Source organism: Carassius auratus, chromosome 12 (assembly GCF_003368295.1).
Source record: "Carassius auratus strain Wakin chromosome 12, ASM336829v1, whole genome shotgun sequence".
Taxonomy (NCBI): Eukaryota; Metazoa; Chordata; class Actinopteri; order Cypriniformes; family Cyprinidae; genus Carassius; species Carassius auratus.
Window position 1 is genome coordinate 671,281 of NC_039254.1, and position 23,913 is coordinate 695,193.

Below are 23,913 nucleotides of genomic sequence, written 5' to 3' on the forward strand. Positions count from 1 at the left end.
AGCGTCAAATTAAAGCAGGGTAGAGATGAGTGAGATCTGATCTGAGATCAGCTCGTGCTCTTTCTGTCAGTCTGATCCATAGACAGTAAAAGAAAGGTCTGATCACAGGAGGATATCTGTTAGGGACTCCAATGCTGTACAGAAGAACACCCAGAGCAAGACACTGAGGTAAAATCACGATGCGCAAGATTTAAGATTGATTTCATGATCTCAGCTCATGCAGTAAATACGGCATCGTATCACGACTGATAAAACAGCGACATGCATCATGCACTCGTAGTACTGCGGTCAAGCCAGCCGCACTTCATAAAAACACCGTCAAGCCAGCCGCGAGTGAAATTTATATGCGCGTGTATTACTATAATTACGGCAATAGCAGGAACAACAGAGAGGGAACGCGCTTTCAGAGCGCTTTTCATCTATACGTTCAGATTTGATCTATGACGACCTTTTTCGCCCATCTGCTCTAATATTCGTGTAACTTATTGTTTTCCTTGACTGCTCTGTATTACTATAATTTTCAGCCTTTCAAAGCATTACAATTATTAGTAGAAAACGAGATATGGGACATTCATTGATTTAGAAGACACTTTTTTATGATGAGAAAGAAGCAATTAAAGGTCAGTTCTTAAAGAAGACATCCCATACTATATCCATACCTCACATAAAACCATTTTACTGGAGCCTTTTAGAGATATAGGATAATATTACACTTTACAAGTCTTTTAAGATCCCATTTCTAACAAGTAGAAAAAAACAATGGTCAGTTCTTATAAGGGACTTCGCATACTATATGCAAACTTCATATCAAACCATTGTACAACAGCATTTTTGAGATATGGGACATTATTACACTTTAAAGGGTTATAAAGATCATATTTCTAATAAATAGAAAAAAACAATGGTCAGTTCTTATCAGGGACGTCCCATACTATATACACAAAAATCATTTTGCTAAAGCATTTTTGAGATATGGGTCCATATGGCGATTAAGAGGGCTATAAAGACCCCTATAGCGGAGTACAAAACTTTTTATCCACAGGAAGAAGGAGGCGGAAACCGGCCATCAATCAAATAAGGCTTTTAATAACAAAATAAACACAAAACACTGCGACAGCCCTTCACGGACGACTGTCGCTTACAAACAAAAACCAAACACAAACTAAAATCATGGCCTGGCCTGGCCCTCTCTCGTTGTTCACTGTCGTCGCACCCTCTTTTGTATCCTTCCATCTCCACCGCGGGACGCGAGACCGGTGAGTGGAGCAGGCGTCGCTCATTTCCAGTCACTCCACTGGCCTCATTCCGTTCTCATGGCTCGCGGCCCCGCCCCACTCATCACAACCCTATTTCTAATAAGTAGAAAAAAAACAAAGGTCAGTTCATATAAGGGACATCCCAAACTATATGCAAACCTCATATCAAACCATTTTACTGCAGCATTTTTGAGATATGCATCCATATCGCGATTTAGAGGGCTATAAAGTCAACATTTCTAATAAGTAGAAAAAAACAAAGGTCAGTTCTTATCAGGGACATCACATACTATTTGCACCCTTCATATGAAACCATTTTACTGCAGCATTTTTGAGATATGGGACAATACAATGATTTAGAGGGCGATAAAGACACCATTTCTAATAAGTAGAAAAAAACAAAGGTCAGTTCTTATCAGGGACATCCCATACTATATGCACACTTCATATGAAACCATTTTACTGCAGCATTTTTAATATATGGGACAATACAATGATTTAAAGGGCTATAAAGACACCATTTCTAATAAGTAGAAAAAAACAATAGTCTGTTCCTATAAGGGATTTCCCATACTATATGCACACCTCATATCAAAACCTTTTACTGCAGCATTTTTGACATATGGGTCCAAATGGTGATTTCGATGGCTATAAAGACACCATTTATAATAAGTAGAAAAAAACAATGATCAGTTCTTATAAAGCACATGCCATACTATATGCACACCTCATATCAAAGCATTTTACTGCAGCATGTTTGAGATATGGGTCCATATGGCAATTTAGAGTGCTATAAAGACCCCATTTCTAATAAGTAGAAAAAAATAATAGTCAGTTCTCATCAGTGACGTCCCATACTATGAGCACATCTCATATCAAACCATTTTACTGCAGCTTTTTCCAGAAATGGGAAATTATTACACTTTAACGGGCTGTGAAGATCCCATTTCTAATAAGTAGAAAAAAACAATGGTCAGATCTTATAAAGGACATTCCATACTATATGCACAAATCATATCAAACCATTTTACTGCAGCATTTTTGAGATATGGGTCCATGTGGCAATTTAGAGGGCTATAAAGACAACATTTCTAATAAGTAGAAAAAAACAAAGGTCAGTTCTTATCAGGGACATCACATACTATTTGCACCCTTCATATGAAACCATTTTACTGCAGCATTTTTGAGATATGGGACAATACAATGATTTAGAGGGCGATAAAGACACCATTTCTAATAAGTAGAAAAAAACAATAGTCAGTTCTTATCAGGGACATCCCATACTATATGCACACTTCATATGAAACCATTTTACTGCAGCATTTTTAATATATGGGACAATACAATGATTTAAAGGGCTATAAAGACACAATTTCTAATAAGTAGAAAAAAACAATAGTCTGTTCCTATAAGGGATTTCCCATACTATATGCACACCTCATATCAAAACCTTTTACTGCAGCATTTTTGACATATGGGTCCAAATGGTGATTTCGATGGCTATAAAGACACCATTTATAATAAGTAGAAAAAAACAATGATCAGTTCTTATAAAGCACATGCCATACTATATGCACACCTCATATCAAAGCATTTTACTGCAGCATGTTTGAGATATGGGTCCATATGGCAATTTAGAGTGCTATAAAGACCCCATTTCTAATAAGTAGAAAAAAATAATAGTCAGTTCTCATCAGTGACGTCCCATACTATGAGCACATCTCATATCAAACCATTTTACTGCAGCTTTTTCCAGAAATGGGAAATTATTACACTTTAACGGGCTGTGAAGATCCCATTTCTAATAAGTAGAAAAAAACAATGGTCAGATCTTATAAAGGACATTCCATACTATATGCACAAATCATATCAAACCATTTTACTGCAGCATTTTTGAGATATGGGTCCATGTGGCAATTTAGAGGGCTATAAAGACAACATTTCTAATAAGTAGAAAAAAACAATAGTCAGTTCTTATCAGGGATGTCCCATACTATATGCACACCTCATATCAAACCATTTTACTGCAGCATTTTTAAGATACGAGACATTTTTACACTTTAAAGGGCTGTAAAGATCCCATTTCTAATAAGTAGAAAAAAACAAAAGTCAGTTCTTATCAGGGACGTCCCATAGTATATGCACACATCATATCAAACCATTTTACTGCAGCATTTTCGAGATATGGGACATAATTACACTTTAAATGGCTGTAAAGATCCCATTTCTAATAAGTAGAAGAAAACAATGGTCTGTTCCTATAAGGGACGTCCCATACTATTTGCACACCTCATATCAAACCATTTTACTGCAGCATTTTTAAGATTCGAGACATTATTACATTTTAAAGGGCTGTAAAGATCCCATTTCTAATAAGTAGAAAAAAACAATGGTCATTTCTTATAAAGGACATGCTATACTATATGCACACCTCATATCAAACCATTTTACTGCAGCATTTTCAAGATATGGGACATTATTACACTTTAAAGGGCTATAAAGATCCCATTTGTAATAAGTAGAAAAATAGAATAGTCAGTTCTTATCAGGGACGTCCCATATTATATGCACACATCATATCAAACCATTTTACTGCAGCATTTTTGAGATATGGGTCCAAATGGTGATTTGGAGGGCTATAAAGACATAATTTCTAATAAGTAGAAAAAAACAATGGTCAGTTCTTATAAAGGACATCCCATACTATATGCACACCTCATATCAAACCCTTTTACTGCAGCATTTTTGAGATATGGGACATTATTACACTTTAAAGGGCTATAAAGACCCCATTTCTAATAAGTAGAAAAAAAGAATGGTCAGTTCTTATAAAGGATATGCCATACTATATGCACACCTCATATCAAACAATTTTACTGCAGCATTTTTGAGATATGGGTCCAAATGGTGATTTGGAGGGCTATAAAGACATAATTTCTAATAAGTAGAAAAAAACAATGGTCAGTTCTTATAAAGGACATGCCATACTATATGCACACCTCATATCAAACCATTTTACTGCAGCATTTTCAAGATATGGGACATTATTACACTTTAAAAGGCTATAAAGATCCCATTTCTAATAAGTAGAAAAAAACAATGGTCAGTTCTTATAAAGGACATGCCATACTATATGCACACCTCATATCAAACCATTTTACTGCAGCATTTTTTAGATATGGGTCCAAATGGTGATTTGTAGGGCTATAAAGACATCATTTCTAATAAGTAGAAAAAAACAATGGTCAGTTCTTATCAGGGACATCCCATACTATATGCACACCTCATATCAAACCATTTTACTGCAGAATTTTCGAGATATGGGACATTATTATATTTTAAAGGGCTATAAAGATCCCATTTCTAATAAGTAGATAAAAACAATGGTATGTTCCTATAAGGGATGTCCCAAACTATATGCACACCTCATATCAAACCCTTTTACTGCAGCATTTTTGAGATATGGGTCCAAATGGTGATTTAGAGTGCTACAAAGACCCCATTTCTAATAAGTAGAAAAAAACAATGGTCAGTTCTTATAAAGGACATCCCATACTATATGCACACCTCATATCAAACCATTTTACTGCAGCATTTTTGAGATATGGGTCCAAATGGTGATTTGGAGGGCTATAAAGACATAATTTCTAATAAGTAGAAAAAAACAATGGTCAGTTCTTATAAAGGACATCCCATACTATATGCACACCTCATATCAAACCCTTTTACTGCAGCATTTTTGAGATATGGGACATTATTACACTTTAAAGGGCTATAAAGACCCCATTTCTAATAAGTAGAAAAAAACAATGGTCAGTTCTTATAAAGGATATGCCATACTATATGCACACCTCATATCAAACAATTTTACTGCAGCATTTTTGAGATATGGGTCCAAATGGTGATTTGGAGGGCTATAAAGACATAATTTCTAATAAGTAGAAAAAAACAATGGTCAGTTCTTATAAAGGACATGCCATACTATATGCACACCTCATATCAAACCATTTTACTGCAGCATTTTCAAGATATGGGACATTATTACACTTTAAAAGGCTATAAAGATCCCATTTCTAATAAGTAGAAAAAAACAATGGTCAGTTCTTATAAAGGACATGCCATACTATGTGCACACCTCATATCAAACCATTTTACTGCAGCATTTTTGAGATATGGGTCCAAATGGTGATTTGTAGGGCTATAAAGACATCATTTCTAATAAGTAGAAAAAAACAATGGTCAGTTCTTATCAGGGACATCCCATACTATATGCACACCTCATATCAAACCATTTTACTGCAGAATTTTCGAGATATGGGACATTATTATATTTTAAAGGGCTATAAAGATCCCATTTCTAATAAGTAGATAAAAACAATGGTATGTTCCTATAAGGGATGTCCCAAACTATATGCACACCTCATATCAAACCCTTTTACTGCAGCATTTTTGACATATGGGTCCAAATGGTGATTTCGATGGCTATAAAGACACCATTTATAATAAGTAGAAAAAAACAATGATCAGTTCTTATAAAGCACATGCCATACTATATGCACACCTCATATCAAAGCATTTTACTGCAGCATGTTTGAGATATGGGTCCATATGGCAATTTAGAGTGCTATAAAGACCCCATTTCTAATAAGTAGAAAAAAATAATAGTCAGTTCTCATCAGTGACGTCCCATACTATGAGCACATCTCATATCAAACCATTTTACTGCAGCTTTTTCCAGAAATGGGAAATTATTACACTTTAACGGGCTGTGAAGATCCCATTTCTAATAAGTAGAAAAAAACAATGGTCAGATCTTATAAAGGACATTCCATACTATATGCACAAATCATATCAAACCATTTTACTGCAGCATTTTTGAGATATGGGTCCATGTGGCAATTTAGAGGGCTATAAAGACAACATTTCTAATAAGTAGAAAAAAACAATAGTCAGTTCTTATCAGGGATGTCCCATACTATATGCACACCTCATATCAAACCATTTTACTGCAGCATTTTTAAGATACGAGACATTTTTACACTTTAAAGGGCTGTAAAGATCCCATTTCTAATAAGTAGAAAAAAACAAAAGTCAGTTCTTATCAGGGACGTCCCATAGTATATGCACACATCATATCAAACCATTTTACTGCAGCATTTTCGAGATATGGGACATTATTACACTTTAAATGGCTGTAAAGATCCCATTTCTAATAAGTAGAAGAAAACAATGGTCTGTTCCTATAAGGGACGTCCCATACTATTTGCACACCTCATATCAAACCATTTTACTGCAGCATTTTTAAGATTCGAGACATTATTACATTTTAAAGGGCTGTAAAGATCCCATTTCTAATAAGTAGATAAAAACAATGGTATGTTCCTATAAGGGATGTCCCATACTATATGCACACCTCATATCAAACCCTTTTACTGCAGCATTTTTGAGATATGGGTCCAAATGGTGATTTAGAGTGCTACAAAGACCCCATTTCTAATAAGTAGAAAAAAACAATGGTCAGTTCTTATAAAGGACATGCCATACTATATGCACACCTCATATCAAACCATTTTACTGCAGCATTTTCGAGATATGGGACATTATTACACTTTAAAGGGCTATAAAGATCCCATTTCTAATAAGTAGAAAAAAACGAAAGTCAGTTCTTATCAGGGACATCCCATAATATATGCACACCTCATATCAAACCATTTTACTGCAGCATTTTCGAGATATGGGACATTATTACACTTTAAATGGCTGTAAAGATCCCATTTCTAATAAGTAGAAAAAAACAACAGTCAGTTCTTATCTGGGATGTCCCATACTATATGCACACCTCATTTCAAACCATTTTACTGCAGCATTTTTCAGATATGGGACAATACAATGATTTAGAGGGCTATAAAGACACCATTTCTAATAAGTAGAAAAAAACAATAGTCAGTTCTTATCAGGGACGTCCCATACTATATGCACACCTCATATCAAACCATTTTACTGCAGCATTTTCAAGATACGGGACATTATTACACTTTAAATGGCTGTAAAGATCCCATTTCTAATAAGTAGAAAAAAACAATGGTCAGTTCGTATCAGGGATGTCCCATACTATATGCACACCTCATATCAAACCATTTTACTGCAGCATTTTCAAGATATGGGACATTATTACACTTTAAAGGGCTATAAAGTTCCCATTTGTAATAAGTAGAAAAAAAGAATAGTCAATTTTTATCAGGGACCTCCCATACTATATGCACACCTCATATCAAACCATTTTACTGCAGCATTTTCGAGATATGGGTCCAAATGGTGATTTGGAGGGCTATAAAGACGTAATTTCTAATAAGTAGAAAAAAAACAATGGTCAGTTCTTATCAGGGACGTCCCATACTATATGCACACCTCATATCAAACCATTTTACTGCAGGACTTTTGAGATATGGGACATTATTACACTTTAACGGGCTTTAAAGATCCCATTTCTAATAAGTAGAAAAAAACAATGGTCAGTTCTCATAAGGGACATCCCATACTATATGCACACATAATGGTTTGATATAAAACCCAGTCTACTGCAACATTAATGAGATATGGACCTATATTGTGCTTTAGGGGGCTATAAAGATAAAGGGTATATTCACTTCAGAGGCTCATAGAGAAATGTAATGTTTTCTAAAATCTATGAGTAAATCCATGGAAAACATTTTACTGTATGGTTTTTTTAAGAGCTAGCAAGTATTTCACATATAGAGTTATAAAACATTACATTTATCTATTCCAATAATAATAATAATAATAATAAACAATTGTCATAAGGGACATCACCAAATATGTGCAGCCATTATAAAAAACATTTCAGTTTACCAATCTGGAACTGCATGCATTCAGAGTCAGTTCTGAGACTTTGCATAACTTTGAGACATGTAGAAATGTCAGCTTATAAAAGTAGAGGAAAACGATGCCCATTTCATGCAAGGCACCTCCTACTTTATTAGCACAGCTAAAATAAAATCTGGGTACTTTGGCAGTTTGGACTTACATGTATTCTAATTCAACAAAATGCTATTTAACTACATAAGTAGGAACACTTACTATTTTTAAAAGGCACACAATAATACTACCTTCGTGCAGAGTTCAGTGTCAATCCTGCTCCAGCAAACCTTTCTGTAACTATGAATTGTTCCTGACTCTTAATTAGATTAGGGTTGGAACTGAACTTTAAGTGAGATTTCCAGAAACAAGACTGGGGATACGCTATGATCCATTCATCCATTGAATGCAAGCTACTCTAAACTTTCACAGAGCAAAGACTCCATATTTGGTGTTTAGAAAGTGTGTGAAGTATAGTGTGACAGACAAGTGTGTGTGACTTCATATTTGCTGAAAGAATAGGGAGTGCCTTGCATGCAAAGGCCATTATTTTTATCTACTGTATGTATTTAACCTGATGTTTATATAAACCTCAAAACTGGGGAAAAAATATCCAGTCTATAATATATATATAAAGTAGCTCATATTCTATCAGCACAGATAGTCTGAAGTCTGATATATATATATATATATATATATATATATATATATATATATATAATATTTTTAAATTTGGATGTATGCAACAAACTGCCAAAGTACACAGACTTCAGATTATCTGTGCTGATAGAATATGAGCTACTTTGTAAGAAAAGGCCATTATTTCTTTTAACTATTTGAAAAAAACATTTCTATAGGTTGCAAAAAATTAGGAAATATTAAAATGTATTTGAGTGTTTTGTTCTATATGAATGCATGCTTCTACAAACTGCCACAGTACACAGACTTCACATTAGGTGTGCTTAAAATGTAGGAGGAACTTTAGAAGGAATGGCCTTTTTTTAAACTTATTTGAAATAGTTCTCAAAACTGGAGTTTCTGAGGATTTTCTTGATTTTTAACCCCAAATTGCTATCGTAAAATATCTTTATACACCAAATACTTCAGTAAAATAGTTTTATATAAGGTGTGCTTGTGGGATGTCCCATGTACTAACTGATCATTGTATTCTTCTACTTATTAGAAATGGGGTCTTTCTAGGCCTCTGAAACAGAATACATTTCAGAAAAACAGAAAAACATCTTTGCAAAATGCTAGAAATGCAGTAAAACTTTTTTATATAAGGTGTGAATATAGTATGGCACCTCCAATATACAAACTAAATATTTTTTTTTTTTTTTACTTATTAGAAATGGGGGTTCCACTTTATATTGTGTCCCTAATACCTGTGTACTTAGTAATTAGATGTGTATGTAGTATGTAACCACAGTGTAAGTACACATTGGTACATAGTATCTATAGCTCTAATGTTTGTGTAACTACATATTTGTAATAACCCATTGAATGGTATGTGTAAGTACAAATGTGCAACAGGACATTGGTTATAAAATTTATTGGTAAGAAAGTACAAATGTGTAACAGGACTAATAGCAATATTCAATTTATTATGTAATTACCCCTATGTTACACTGCAGTGGCAAGTAAATTAGGCTTTACATATAAAATGTGGTTGGTGTCCACAATGTTGCACTTTAAATGAAGTCGACAGTTCCTGAGGAGTTACCATGTAAGTACACGGGTATTAAAGTGGTGCACCAACTCCTCCCACTTTACAGAACCCTAAACCCACCCATCTCCACCACCTGGATCAAATGGTTCAAATTACTCTTATACATATTGTTGTTACAAAATGTAGATTTACATGTCCTGTTATACATTTGTACTTGCACAAACCATTCTGAGGGTTGTTACAAAAATATTATAGCCATGGATACTATATACCAATGTATACTTACACTGTGTTATATATTACGTACACATGTAGTTACATTGTATATACACAGGTATTAAGAACACTTAAGATAATGTGGGAGCGACATGGGATATTTATAGCCCAAAGAATCACCATATAGTCCCATATCTGAAAATGCTGCTGTAAAATGGTTTGATATGAGGTGTGCATATAGTATGGGACATCCCTTAAAGGAGCTGACATTTGTTTTTCAACTTATTAGAAATGTGGTCTTCTAAATTACCATATGGACCCATATCTCAAAAATGCTGCAGTAAAATGGTTTGATATGAGGTGTGCATATAGTATGGGACGTCCCTGATAAGAACTGACTATTCTTTTTTCTACTTATTAGAAATTGGATCTTTATAGCCCTTTAAAGTGTAATAATGTCCCATATCTCAAAAATGCTGCAGTAAAAGGGTTTGATATGAGGTGTGCATATAGTATGGGATGTCCTTTATAAGAACTGACCATTGTTTTTTTCTACTTATTAGAAATGATGTCTTTATAGCCCTCCAAATCACCATTTGGACCCATATCTCAAAAATGCTGCAGTAAAATGGTTTGATATGAGGTGTGCATATAGTGTGGGAGGTCCCTGATAAGAACTGACTGTTGTTTTTTTCTACTTATTAGAAATGGGATCTTTATAGCCCTTTAAAGTGTAATAATGTCCCATATCTCGAAAATGCTGCTGTAAAATGGTTTGATATGAGGTGTGCATATAGTATGGCATGTCCTTTATAAGAACTGACCATTGTTTTTTTCTACTTATTAGAAATGGGGTCTTTGTAGCACTCTAAATCACCATTTGGACCCATATCTCAAAAATGCTGCAGTAAAATGGTTTGATATGAGGTGTGCATATAGTGTGGGAGGTCCCTGATAAGAACTGACTGTTGTTTTTTTCTACTTATTAGAAATGATGCCTTTATAGCCCTTTAAAGTGTAATAATGTCCCATATCTCAAAAATGCTGCAGTAAAAGGGTTTGATATGAGGTGTGCATATAGTATGGGATGTCCTTTATAAGAACTGACCATTGTTTTTTTCTACTTATTAGAAATGATGCCTTTATAGCCCTCCAAATCACCATTTGGACCCATATCTCAAAAATGCTGCAGTAAAATGGTTTGATATGAGGTGTGCATATAGTATGGCATATCCTTTATAAGAACTGACCATTGTTTTTTTCTACTTATTAGAAATGGGATCTTTATAGCCCTTTAAAGTGTAATAATGTCCCATATCTCGAAAATGCTGCAGTAAAATGGTTTGATATGAGGTGTGCATATAGTATGGGATGTCCCTGATAAGAACTGACTATTGTTTTTTTCTACTTATTAGAAATGGTGTCTTTATCGCCCTTTAAAGTGTAATAATGTCCCATATCTCAAAAATGCTGCAGTAAAAGGGTTTGATATGAGGTGTGCATATAGTATGGGATGTCCTTTATAAGAACTGACCATTGTTTTTTTCTACTTATTAGAAATTATGTCTTTATAGCCCTCCAAATCACCATTTGGACCCATATCTCAAAAATGCTGCAGTAAAATGGTTTGATATGAGGTGTGCAAATAGTATGGGACGTCCCTTATAGGAACAGACCATTGTTTTTTTCTACTTATTAGAAATGGGATCTTTACAGCCATTTAAAGTGTAATAATGTCCCATATCTCGAAAATGCTGCAGTAAAATGGTTTGATATGAGGTGTGCATATAGTATGGCTTGTCCTTTATAAGAACTGACCATTGTTTTTTTCTACTTATTAGAAATGGGGTCTTTGTAGCACTCTAAATCACCATTTGGACCCATATCTCAAAAATGCTGCAGTAAAATGGTTTGATATGAGGTGTGCATATAGTATGGCATATCCTTTATAAGAACTGACCATTGTTTTTTTCTACTTATTAGAAATAGGGTTGTGATGAGTGGGGCGGGGCCGCGAGCCATGAGAACGGAATGAGGCCAGTGGAGTGACTGGAAATGAGCGACGCCTGCTCCACTCACCGGTCTCGCGTCCCGCGGTGGAGATGGAAGGATACAAAAGATGGGGCGACGACAGTGAACAACGAGAGAGGGCCAGGCCAGGCCATGATTTTAGTTTGTACTTGGTTTTTGTTTGTAAGCGACAGTCGTCCGTGAAGGGCTGTCGCAGTGTTTTGTGTTTATTTTGTTATTAAAAGCCTTATTTGATTGATGGCCGGTTTCCGCCTCCTTCTTCCTGTGGATAAAAAGTTTTGTACTCCGCTATAGGGGTCTTTATAGCCCTCTTAATCGCCATATGGACCCATATCTCAAAAATGCTTTAGCAAAATGATTTTTTGTGTATATAGTATGGGACGTCCCTGATAAGAACTGACCATTGTTTTTTTCTATTTATTAGAAATATGATCTTTATAACCCTTTAAAGTGTAATAATGTCCCATATCTCAAAAATGCTGTTGTACAATGGTTTGATATTAAGTTTGCATATAGTATGCGAAGTCCCTTATAAGAACTGACCATTGTTTTTTTTCTACTTGTTAGAAATGGGATCTTTAAAGACTTGTAAAGTGTAATATTATCCTATATCTCTAAAAGTCTCCAGTAAAATGGTTTTTTGTGAGGTATGGATATAGAATGGGATGTCTTCTTTAAGAACTGACCTTTAATTGCTTCTTTCTCATCATAAAAAAGTGTCTTCTAAATCAATGAATGTCCCATATCTCGTTTTCTACTAATAATTGTAATGCTTTGAAAGGCTGAAAATTATAGTAATACAGAGCAGTCAAGGAAAACAATAAGTTACACGAATATTAGAGCAGATGGGCGAAAAAGGTCGTCATAGATCAAATCTGAACGTATAGATGAAAAGCGCTCTGAAAGCGCGTTCCCTCTCTGTTGTTCCTGCTATTGCCGTAATTATAGTAATACACGCGCATATAAATTTCACTCGCGGCTGGCTTGACGGTGTTTTTCTGAAGTGCGGCTGGCTTGACCGCAGTCTCGTAGTTATGATGCGAGATGCAGAAATTACTCGAACGCATGTCTGTTTTGATGGTCGCGCGGACGCCTGAACAAAATGTACCAGCGCATGCATTCCAGAGCTCGTGCATCATATATTTGATATCAGATCGTCATATGCAACACAGTGCATGCATGATATTTCCATGTCGTCATGTGTGCATGCGAGACACTGCATGCATGATTATTGATTATTGGCTTTTGCGGCTCGATCCTGTCAGATGCACGCAGCGAACGCGCAACATAAGTTATGATGAAAATAACATTCCAGACGGAGCTTAAAAACACACGTGGGCTTGTTGTTAGCCAACCAGAATGATAGATCTCTCCTTCCGCCCATGCATGTGACACAAGTAATCATCTGGAGCGGGTTTCGGCTTCCGGGTTACAGGATCTTGAGTGTGTGAAGTGACACATGTGCTCTCTCTCTCTCACACACACACACACAGCGAGCAGCAGAACAACAGACAGTCAAAGTGTGTGTGATCATGCCTACAATCAGGTAAGACTGCGAATATTTACTGCAATCTCAGTGTCTATGCTTGTCTGCTTCCGGTTTTGGGATTGTGTTACAATGTGATGCAACGTGCTTTATTTCATCATTTGTGACATCTTAAGCAATTTTCTTATTCAGCTTACTACATATATACAATATTAATAACTTACTATATATTAATATTAATAACTATATTAATAAATGAAATAAATATGCATGGCTTTATATAAATGAATGCTTATTTTACACACACAATATTTAAAAATATGCATAATTTGGCTATTATGCATGACACACATGTGCATTCACTGATCACTTGTGTTTGCTGCAGTTTAGTTTTTTTAGTTCCTCAATAAATGTACGCTTGTCCAAGTTGCTCTGTGTGATTTTAATGGATAACTTATTTCGTTTCAGATCTCTAGCAGCCAGGTCCTGTGCATAGTTTAGTGTGTGTGTGTGTGTGTGTGTGTGTGTGTGAGAGAGAGAAGAGTTTAGTCAGCACTATAACATGTGCTCTGCTGTAAACACAGTCCGTTTAAACCCATTAAACACACACTGTATGTTAAAAGATCCAAAGTGCATGAGTTTTTCACAATGTTAATTCAAATGTATAATGTCTGTAAACCGTGTTTTTGGTGTTAACCTCGAATGCATGTAGACTTGACATGATACACAACTTGGTGTGTAAAATAGACATTTGTCAGGCTAATATTAGACCTGTGAGTTCATTCAGAGCCACGAAGAGTTAACTTGTGGACCAGAATGCCTTCCTAAAGCTCAAACTGTACCTTAAGATGCTAGCAACACCAAGGTCATGGGTTTGATTCCCAACTACGTAATAAAAGATATACCTTGAATCTAAGTTGACAAATCTATAAAAATACTGTAAAGATAAATCCTAGAAGCTGGAGAGCCAGAAAGTGGTTCTGCAGGGGTTCAAATCAACAACCTTTTACAATTTCAATTTCACAGAACGGAAAAGAGCAGGAATTCTGGTCTATTTGGCTCCTTGGCTAATAAACGCACTTCTCATTCCAAGGCTTCAAGTCTCAAAAGCTCATGGAAACCCGATCGCGTGCCGACCACCTGTTACTGTCACAGAATAGTTCACTCAGGAATCTGCTCATATTTGTGTCATTCCAAACGCTTGAAATATTTATCAGGAAACATGCAAGGAGATGATTAGCAGAATGTGCATGCTGTTCTTATGCATATAATGAGTTGGGTGGCAGTTTTTGCCCATGACAAATCTGTGCTCTTCTATGCTAAATAAATAAATAATGCATATATATATAGATTTGAAATGAGATTGAGTAAATTCTAGATTAAGAATGCATGTTTATTTATATAGCATGCACTAGTTACTCACAGTGCTCAAAGGGTATTAAAATATCAGTGGTTTATTGTGATCTGTGTCTTGTTTGCAGTCAGAATGCTCTGTTCGGGATGGGGAATCCGCTGCTGGACATCTCTGCCGTGGTGGATAAGGACTTTCTTGATAAGTGAGTGTTGTGTGTGAGTTAAAACGACATGCAACCTCATATCCTCCAGCTCTGTAAGTGTGTGATCATTTCTAACTAACTGTTTGGATGTGTTTGTGCGCAGGTTTGGCTTGAAGCCCAACGATCAGATCCTGGCGGAGGAGAAACATAAAGCTCTGTGAGTGCCGTCAATCCTCCTCTCTTTTATATATAGCATGCAACAAAATGTGGAATAATTATTTAATCAAAAATGGTGAAATATTCCAATTGCATTTCAGTCAACATACACCTCGTATTCTGACGTTTGTGTGCGCTTTCTTCTCGCTGCAGGTTTGATGAGATCGTGAAGAAGAGTAAAGTGGAGTATCATGCTGGTGGATCCACACAGAACTCTGTCAAAATCGCTCAGGTACATCATCTGTCAGGGAATTATGGGAAGGCTGTTTTATATCACTGATTTTAACGTACGGTCGGTATCTTCTGTGTCTCAGTGGATGATCCAGGAGCCGCAGAAGGTGGCCACGTTCTTCGGCTGTATCGGCACGGATCACTTCGGAGACATTCTGAAGCAGAAAGCGGCTGAAGCTCATGTTGACGCTCATTATTATGAACAGAGTCAAGAGCCGACGGGAACCTGTGCGGCCTGCATTACTGGAGACAACAGGTCAGATATAAAACAGGGTTTCTGCTCAACAAGGCTGCGTTTATTTGATCTAAAATACTGTAAAAATGTGAAATATTTTTAGAATTTAAAATAACTAATAACTGTGTGAATCTGAGGTAAAGTGTAATTTATTTCTGTGATGCTCCGCTGTATTTTCAGTGTCACATGATCTTCAGAAATCATGAAGATATGCTGATTTACTGCTCAAGAAACATTTCTGATTATTATCAGTGTTGAAAACAGTTGTGCTGCACAATATATATTTGTAGAAATCATTAAACATTAAATTTTTCAGGATTCTTTGATATACAGAAAATTCGATTTAAAGGGCATTTATTTTAAAAATAAATCTTTTGTAGCATCATAAATGCATTTACTGTTACTTTTGATCGTATTAATGCATCCTTGCTGAATACAATTAATTTATTAAAAAATAATAATAATCTCAAAATTGTAAATGTTAGAGAAAATAAATAAAACTTTTTTTTTTTTTTTATCTTTTTTTTATAATTCATACTAAGAAAAAACATGAAACAAGACATCAAACCATTGTGTAATATATACCTAACACACTCTAATATAATATTTCCATATTCTCGCAGATCATTTAAAAATGTGTCTGATGGAATTATGAAATTGTAACAATGTAACTAACTATGGTTAATTCTAGTATCAACTAAGCTGGATGGCTGATACCAATAACATTACAGATATAGTTGAAGTGTTAAACATCTATATGATTAATCTGTCTCCTAATGCAGTTTATGACAATCCCGTCCGATCTGATATAAAACATGATGGTCCTTTGTGGTTTTACAGCCCCTCACACACATGGGATCAGTGTGTTATTGTGTGTTTGCAGGTCTCTGGTTGCAAACCTGGCGGCAGCAAACTGCTATAATAAAGAGAAACATCTGGATGTTGATAGGAACTGGAGTCTGGTGGAGAAAGCCAGAGTTTATTACATCGCAGTAAGTGCTTCACATTGACCATCACATGTGTGTTTCGAGAGATTTAATCAGCTAGTATCGGTGTCTGTGCAGGGGTTTTTCCTGACCGTGTCTCCGGAGTCCATCCTCAAAGTGGCCAAACATGCATCTGACAACAACAAGATCTTCGGCCTGAACCTCTCGGCGCCCTTCATCAGTCAGTTCTTCAAAGAGCCGCTGATGAAGGTCATGCCGTACGTGGACATCATCTTCGGGAACGAGACGGTGAGTCTTCATGTTCCTCTGTGGTTTTTAAGTGCACTTTTAACCCTATAAAGCCTGGCGTGTGAAATCACAGTCAGGGGGAAGAGTTGCATTTGTGGTTTTGTGGAGTATCGTATTTGATATTTGAACTTATTCAAAGTCTCAAACTGAGCAAATGCTGTTATTTAGATTTACAAAAAGTGATGAAGTTCTGATGCTTGTGATGTGAATCACTGAGATCTTTACATCAGTAGAGCAGATACTGATATAAAATGATCTAAATCTCATTCGTTGTCGCTTTATATCTCCAATATATTCCTTTCCATGTATCTTCTCATCGACTGTGATGATTGCTTGATGTTTGTTTTACAGGAAGCTGCTACATTTGCAAAAGAGCAAGGCTTTGAGGTGAGCGAAAAATACTGTAATGCAATTTTTGTCTTGCACACTGAAGAAGAAATCAGTTTTGGATGAGCTGCTCCTATAATACGCTCTCCGAACCGTATAACCTCCTCCTTGCTCCGATGCTTGTGTTCCTGCAGACAGAGGACATCGCTGAGATCGCGAGGAGGGTTCAATCTCTTCCCAAAGTCAATAAGAACAGGCAGAGGATCGTGGTTTTCACCCAGGGCAGGGAAGACACTGTGGCCACTGTGGGTACGTCCAGCAATCAACATCTGGATGCGTTCGGATCATTTGAGTTGTGTTTCCTGAATTGCCTTTGTTTGTCTTCTTTCAGGTGATAAAGTGAAAATGTTTCCCGTTTTAGACATCGACCAGAACGACATTGTGGACACTAACGGTGCTGGGGATGCTTTTGTGGGAGGTAAATGATTCGTCAGATCAATTTTTCACGAATTCATATTAATTCGGGAATATATTAGCTGTGCAGTCTTTAATATCTTGGAGGTTTTTCAAAGTTGCAAATGGATTATTGCAGTGCGTTTTACAAGAAATTACTATTTTAGTCTTTCTACTTATTGTTGTGTTTCAGTGTGTTACTTGCCATTTTTGTGTAATTATGTGCTATTTCTGAGTGAATATTCTTAACACAAAGTAAATCCTAAACCATATTTGTATTTCAGTGCATATAAAGTATATACAGTATGGATATGTATATATAAGCAGTACTTTAGAGTATTTAGTAAAGACTTTTCAAGTTGAGTTTTTGAGTATCTTCAGGGCATGGTGTTAATGACTTAGAGAGTTTTGATATAGTGCACCAATGTGATTCGTAAAATATAGCATTTTACAACAAATATAAAAAAAATGGCCAACTTGGGAAAATTGCATGGCGTTCAACTCTGTATGTTTCTCCAAATATGAAGAAACAAGTCTTGTGAATTAATTTTTTTAAAATTTATATATTTTTAGCCAAACCATTCGGATATTATAAGCAAAAATTTCTTTTTTCTCCATATCTCCAGGCCACTAGGTGGCGCTGTGCTGAAACTGTGCAGGGAGCTTTAGGTCATCATTATTGTGACACACTCCATTTTTGTTCTGAATACTCTAAAGCATTGCAGAGATATAACCTCACGTCCACTTTAACAAGCTCTTCGTCAAATTCGTTTACGCGATATTCAAGAACGGTTTGACTAATAAACTTTAATTTTATGTTTTGTTTTGTTTTGTCACAATGTTCCAAAGATGATCTGGTTTGATTTTCATGTAAATTGTAACGTGTAGGAGAAAAGTTATGTCATTAGTTTCTAGCCATTACATTTCAAAACTTATTAGCATAAATGTGAGTGCAACTTTGGACACTTGGTGGCGCTAGAGGGTTTGCGTTAGAGACTCCAAATTTGTTGTGGTTAACGTTCAGACTGTCCTCTATCCTCGTGCCAAATTTCACAACTTTTTACCATATTGTATGTGCAGCCATAGACTCAAAACTGTAGATTTATGATTGGGATGCTGTAGATATCAAGACGCCTCACTAAGCTTTAGAACGGAGCCACACATTAACTTTGTTTGTTTGTTGTTGTTTCCTGCAGGATTCCTGTCGGAGTTGGTTCAGGAGAAGCCGTTGGAGGAGTGTATCCGAGCAGGTCACTACGCCGCTAATGTCATCATCCGGAGAGTCGGCTGCACTTTCCCCGAGAAACCCGATTTCCAGTAACTCCCTCACATATTTCCCAATACGGAGTCTTTCCAGCTCATTTTTTTTTTTGTTCTGAAATTCCGGCAACACAACCTGCGTGCCTCAGCATTGGTTTACACACGTTTCCTGTTAAAACGGCCATTTATCAGGATTGCAACGACCACATATGTACAATTTGTGTTAAAGTATGGTTTGTCTTTGATCTGTTTTTACGTTACATTGCAAGAACAACATTTCTCTATTTAATCTATTAAAGATCTCTGATATCATTTAAAGCAAGTGCATTTATATTTCTCAAAAATAAAAGTAGTAAATTAAAATAACAGGATTTTAGGCTAGCAAGTTGACATCTTTCAGGTATTTATTGTTACTTTGAAATACCAAATTGTATCTTAAACGCACAAAAGTCTCTAAATACACATAAGCTGTATCTGAAGTGGGAAATGTTTTCCTCTTGCTCTTTCTGCTTATGAAACAGGACTGTTCAACTGACCAGTTTAATAAAAACATTTTAACTGTTCCAAAGTTGTGTCGTTGTTGTTTTAGTATCAGTATTTTTAATTAGTTTGTTGTTTTCTTCATATTAAAGTTCCATTAATTTAGTTTTTTTGTTGTTTGTGTTTGTTAGTTATTGTTTTCAAGTATAGACAAGAGTTCTTCTATATATATATGTGTGTGTGTGTGTGTGTGTGTGTGTGTGATGCACAAATGCACCAATCTTTGCACAGAACCAGACTAAAACTAGACATACCTCAAACTTAAACACTATTCACTGGCTGCCATTGTCTACACCCAGAAATGTAAAGAGAAATAGCTCTTCTCTCAGTAAGTGTTTTTAGTGTTTAAGTGTGTTTTGAGCTCTTCTCTGCTCCAGCAGGTGTGTGTCCAGCTCTCTCAGCTGCTTCAGAAAGCCCCAGTTTGGGATGATGCGGCGTCTGCGTTTGACCTGCTCGATGGCGTCTACAACCGTCATGTGCTCGTAGATCATCAAGTAGGCCAAGAAGAGTGTGGCGGAGCGACTGCGGCCCATCACGCAGTGAATCAAAAGCTTATCTGGAGAAATAAAGAGCAAGATGACAACCTCACCCAGCAGAGTTTGGACGCAACTGATGTTAGAATATGTGACGAAAACTCGGAAATGGGTCTAAGACAGAAGTCAATCTGGGAATGATGTTGTGATCAAAAGAAAGTGGCACAAATGAAGACGTTTATATTTAAGATTTTTCGTTGTCTAGACTTTCATCAACCATCTTCATGAGGTGCATCCTGGGATGCTTTTACACATATTGAAGGAGGAACATGTGTGATGTGCATTTCTTGATTATGTTCCAATAATTTCAATCTTTTTATTTTGTTTTGTTTCTTAACCCTTATGCATTGCTGGGGACATTTTCGTCCACTAGGGGGTAAAGTTGAATCTTATTTTGGCCACAACTTTCTCTGTGTTTGAGCTAATGGAATGATTTTTGGTGACAAATCTTCACCGAAATTTTTGAAAAACTCAACGGTACACTGGCCGATACACTCTTTCTCACACACACACACACACATACACACACAATATAATATGCTGTTATACTCCATATAGCTTCATATACAAGTCAGAAACTAAGCTTTTTTTTTTGCACAGGCCTATCTAAAGGGTTAATGGTCCCACCTAGTGATTAAGTGTAAAAATTATTTTTTTTACCTCTTCCCAAAAGGGAAAACCAAAAACAATCAAGAATGCATGATTATATGGTGTCATGTCTTTGCAATCAAAAAATGTCATTATAATGGAAGTCAATGGGGCAAAAACAGCCACCAACAACAAATTAGGGAGAAAAAATGTAAATCTAATGCTGCACAAAAACTAAAAATGCATCAAAGCCAATGTTTCTACTAATCTTTGACATGCCCAAGACTGTTATAAAAAGTTTTTTTTAAAATCCAGCCACAATTACTTTTATATTGAAAATAAGTCATTTTGTGTGTTTTTTCCCCCGAAATCCGTGACATCATTTATGAACTTGGCAATTAAAATCTTGGATTTTTTTTTTAAACATTTGGTAGTTTTGATCAGGACTGAAGTTGATTAACAGATTTATGCAAAAAAATTGAAAAAAATATGAATCTGATACATTTTTACAGCAGTTTAATTGAGTGTTCATCCCGAATAAATGAAAGAGTAGTGAATTTGAACAATGCACAAGGGTTAATAGCTTTGTAAAGCAATTCATTAAAGGGGAAGATTTTCAGATGAGCTGTCCTCAACTTTTGACTTGAATGTCCTCAACTGTCCACAAAAAAAATAAAAATATAATAATAATAAATTATCCACATTAACTCTTTCTGCCAAACTAAATAACTAAAAATATATAAATGTCATTAACAACTAATAAGTAAAAGGACCCAACTCTTTTAAACCAATGAATTTGAATGATATTTCCAGTCATTGTGTTCTCACAAATTCTGCTTGAATATTCAGCTTGGATTTCAACAATGCATACAGTATTCATTATAGAAATGACTTGCAAGAATCCTAGATCTTAAAAGAAAAGCAGATGTTGATTGTGTGCATTAAAATAAGAAATCTAGATTTTTAGTTGGCCCCCTGCGAAGTTTGAGGAACCGCTTTTTTAGATCAAATGTGTCCAAATATTGCCTGGAGTATGCTGATTCGCTCTTGAGTAATATCTGTTGTGTTTCAGCTCACTCTGGGGGTTTCTGAGGGTCTGGTGGATGTGTTCTGCGGCAGGATAGAAGAACTGGCTGAGGTTGAACGTGGGAACATCTTCCGCCGTGATCCCGTAGTAATGCACGTCCATGTCTCTGTAGTATTCAGCGCCGGTGTCCACACTGTTCCACTCGCCCTCGGCTGCGTTCAGGACGTGTGTGATGCCCATCGTCTTCAGCTTGTATCGGTCCTTTGCTGTTTCTCTTCACAGAGACACAACAGCTTTTAGACACTAGTCCACCATTAAACTACCTTCCCATCTCATGCCTACAGAAAAACTCTCCATACGTCTGCACTTTAAACCTCAATTGTGCACTAGCACTAACATTTCTTACATTATTACAATTTTAGATTTTTATAGACGCTAATATAGACTAGTTATAATTTATGTTATCGTACTTGGTGTGCACGGTCTGAAAGTTGGATCTGGTGCTAGTCCACTTTCTTCACTGACTCTATTTCACTTTTTTGCGTAAATTATAAACGTACTGGCTTTAGATGCTTTACTGGATTAAAAAATCTTAATGATCGATTTGTTTCCTATAAACAATTTTTATTAGGAGTGCAAAAACATACAACATAGGGTGAACACAAAACACAAAAACAACAATAAAACAGCAATGAAAAATACACAGAAATGACAAATGGGTAACAGTAGAGTATTTAAATAGCAATAGCATGTATAATAATGATGCTAATAATATTTTGTGATGACGGCAAAATTAATAACAATAATAATAATAGATAACATTGATAATAAAGACTTTTTTTTACTTAAGAAAGCAATTATATTAGGTATTATGGACTCATGTTTTAGGTAAAAAGGGTCAAATGCTGTGTCAAATTGCCTCCGAAAGTGATTTTCAAAAAGATGTTTTGTTTAATAAGATGTTAATTGATTGCCTTTAGTTGTGTGGATTATTGTGATGTTTTTATCAGCTGTTTGGACTCGCATTCTGACGGCACCCATTCACTGCAAAGCATCCTTGGTGAGTAATTGATGCTAAATTTTCCAAATATGATGAAGAAACGAACACATTTACATATTGGATGGACTCTGAAGTTGAGTACATTTTCAGCACTTTTAAATAACGTTTTCTTTAAGTAAATCATAGAGTTGCAGTTTACTTTATAATGTAGCACAATAACACAACTCTGGCTTTGACTTTAGTGATAGTTTAAGGGAAATAATCAATAGGCTTACTGTATAATAGGATGAATGTTATTGAGTAGATTAAGTATGCATCTTTTTCATGTCTCCTGCATTATTATCATCACAACTGATATTAGGGTTAGTCAAACAACACAACTCACTCGTTCCCTATGTAGACGTTAGGCCAGACCTCATTGACGTGTGTGTAGGCGACGCTGCCGTGCGTCAGGTGTTTCTCCAACTCGTAGCCGTTCGGTGTCACATATTCCTCTTTCTCTTCAGAAACCTCAGACTTCACTCCAAACTTCCTCCTTGAGGTCATCTTCAAACACGCGTTCGATTAAAACAGCATGAGAGGGTATAAACAAGGCCCAAAGGCAGAAGCGTAGATGAAAAACAGGCCGAATGCTGAACTACGTCTCATTTTAGGTGTAAATCAACAGCTGGAGGTTGTCTCCGTATCACTTCTGACTTCAATATCTGTCTCTATCTCTGTATTTTGTGTTCAGGTCAGATCAGGAGTCCGTGCTGAGCTGAGTCGACTGCTTTGGGCTGACGAACGGTTGGAGTTGGGTGTTAAATTCTGGGTTATTTTTAGAGGTCTGTTCTACCTTTCTCTCACTAGAGAGAGCTGAACCCCTCAAAAATACATTTATATGTTTCTCAACTGATACAAGACGTGACATGAACACCATAGCACACTAATAGTGCACCCAAATTAATGCTGAGAACTATAATCAAGAATCATGATCCCTTAAAGACTCGTCCAGAGTTGTTTGTTTGCTCTACATCATTTCATAAATGGCAACTCTATGATTTATTTATTCCTAAAAGAATAGCTCACCGAAAAATGAACATTTGCTGAAAATGTTGTCTTCGTCAGGTCATTAGGATGAGTTTGTTTCTTCATCAGATTTGGAGAAATGTGGCGTTTCAGTGCTTGTTCACCAATGGATGCACTGCAGTGAATGGGTGCCGTCAGAATGAGAGTCCAAACAGCTGATAAACCACTGC

General features: G+C 36.0%; 2 protein-coding genes across 3 annotated transcripts; one reads left to right on the forward strand and one right to left on the reverse strand.

The window, feature by feature from the left end:
* Positions 1 to 121: 121 nt before the first annotated feature.
* On the forward strand, positions 122 to 19,550 carry adkb (adenosine kinase b). Of its 2 annotated transcripts, XM_026276061.1 has the most exons (12): positions 122 to 168; positions 13,542 to 13,594; positions 15,016 to 15,090; positions 15,194 to 15,247; positions 15,400 to 15,478; positions 15,561 to 15,733; positions 16,596 to 16,704; positions 16,777 to 16,947; positions 17,299 to 17,334; positions 17,469 to 17,583; positions 17,666 to 17,752; positions 18,924 to 19,550. In XM_026276061.1, exons 2-12 carry the CDS (start codon positions 13,581 to 13,583, stop codon positions 19,046 to 19,048), a joined length of 1,038 nt encoding a protein of 345 aa, XP_026131846.1. In that variant the 5' UTR covers positions 122 to 168; positions 13,542 to 13,580; the 3' UTR covers positions 19,049 to 19,550. The 2 variants fall into 2 exon arrangements, with proteins under 2 accessions (XP_026131846.1, XP_026131845.1); XM_026276060.1 differs by lacking the exon at positions 122 to 168 and having other exon boundaries at positions 13,443 to 13,594.
* dusp29 (dual specificity phosphatase 29) lies at positions 19,113 to 23,829 on the reverse strand. The gene is made up of 3 exons (XM_026276071.1): positions 23,061 to 23,829; positions 21,726 to 21,949; positions 19,113 to 20,083 (listed from the first exon to the last, which is right to left on the reverse strand). The coding sequence occupies exons 1-3, from the start codon at positions 23,219 to 23,221 to the stop codon at positions 19,866 to 19,868; spliced, it is 603 nt and encodes a 200-aa protein (XP_026131856.1). The 5' UTR covers positions 23,222 to 23,829; the 3' UTR covers positions 19,113 to 19,865.
* Between the last annotated feature and the right edge of the window lie 84 nt (positions 23,830 to 23,913).

What these genes read in the sequence shown, in the direction of transcription:
- adkb (XM_026276061.1), top strand. An exon ending in GATAAGGACTTTCTTGATAA is followed by an intron (nt 15,091 to 15,193) that starts GTGAGTGTTGTG and finishes GTTTGTGCGCAG; the next exon opens with GTTTGGCTTGAAGCCCAACG. An exon ending in TGGGGATGCTTTTGTGGGAG is followed by an intron (nt 17,753 to 18,923) that starts GTAAATGATTCG and finishes TGTTTCCTGCAG; the next exon opens with GATTCCTGTCGGAGTTGGTT.
- dusp29 (XM_026276071.1), bottom strand. Translation starts at nt 23,221, where the DNA reads ATGACCTCAAGGAGGAAGTTTGGAGTGAAGTCTGAGGTTTCTGAAGAG. An exon ending in AACGTCTACATAGGGAACGA is followed by an intron (nt 21,950 to 23,060) that starts GTGAGTTGTGTT and finishes GTCTCTGTGAAG; the next exon opens with AGAAACAGCAAAGGACCGAT. An exon ending in GACCCTCAGAAACCCCCAGA is followed by an intron (nt 20,084 to 21,725) that starts GTGAGCTGAAAC and finishes TTATTTCTCCAG; the next exon opens with ATAAGCTTTTGATTCACTGC.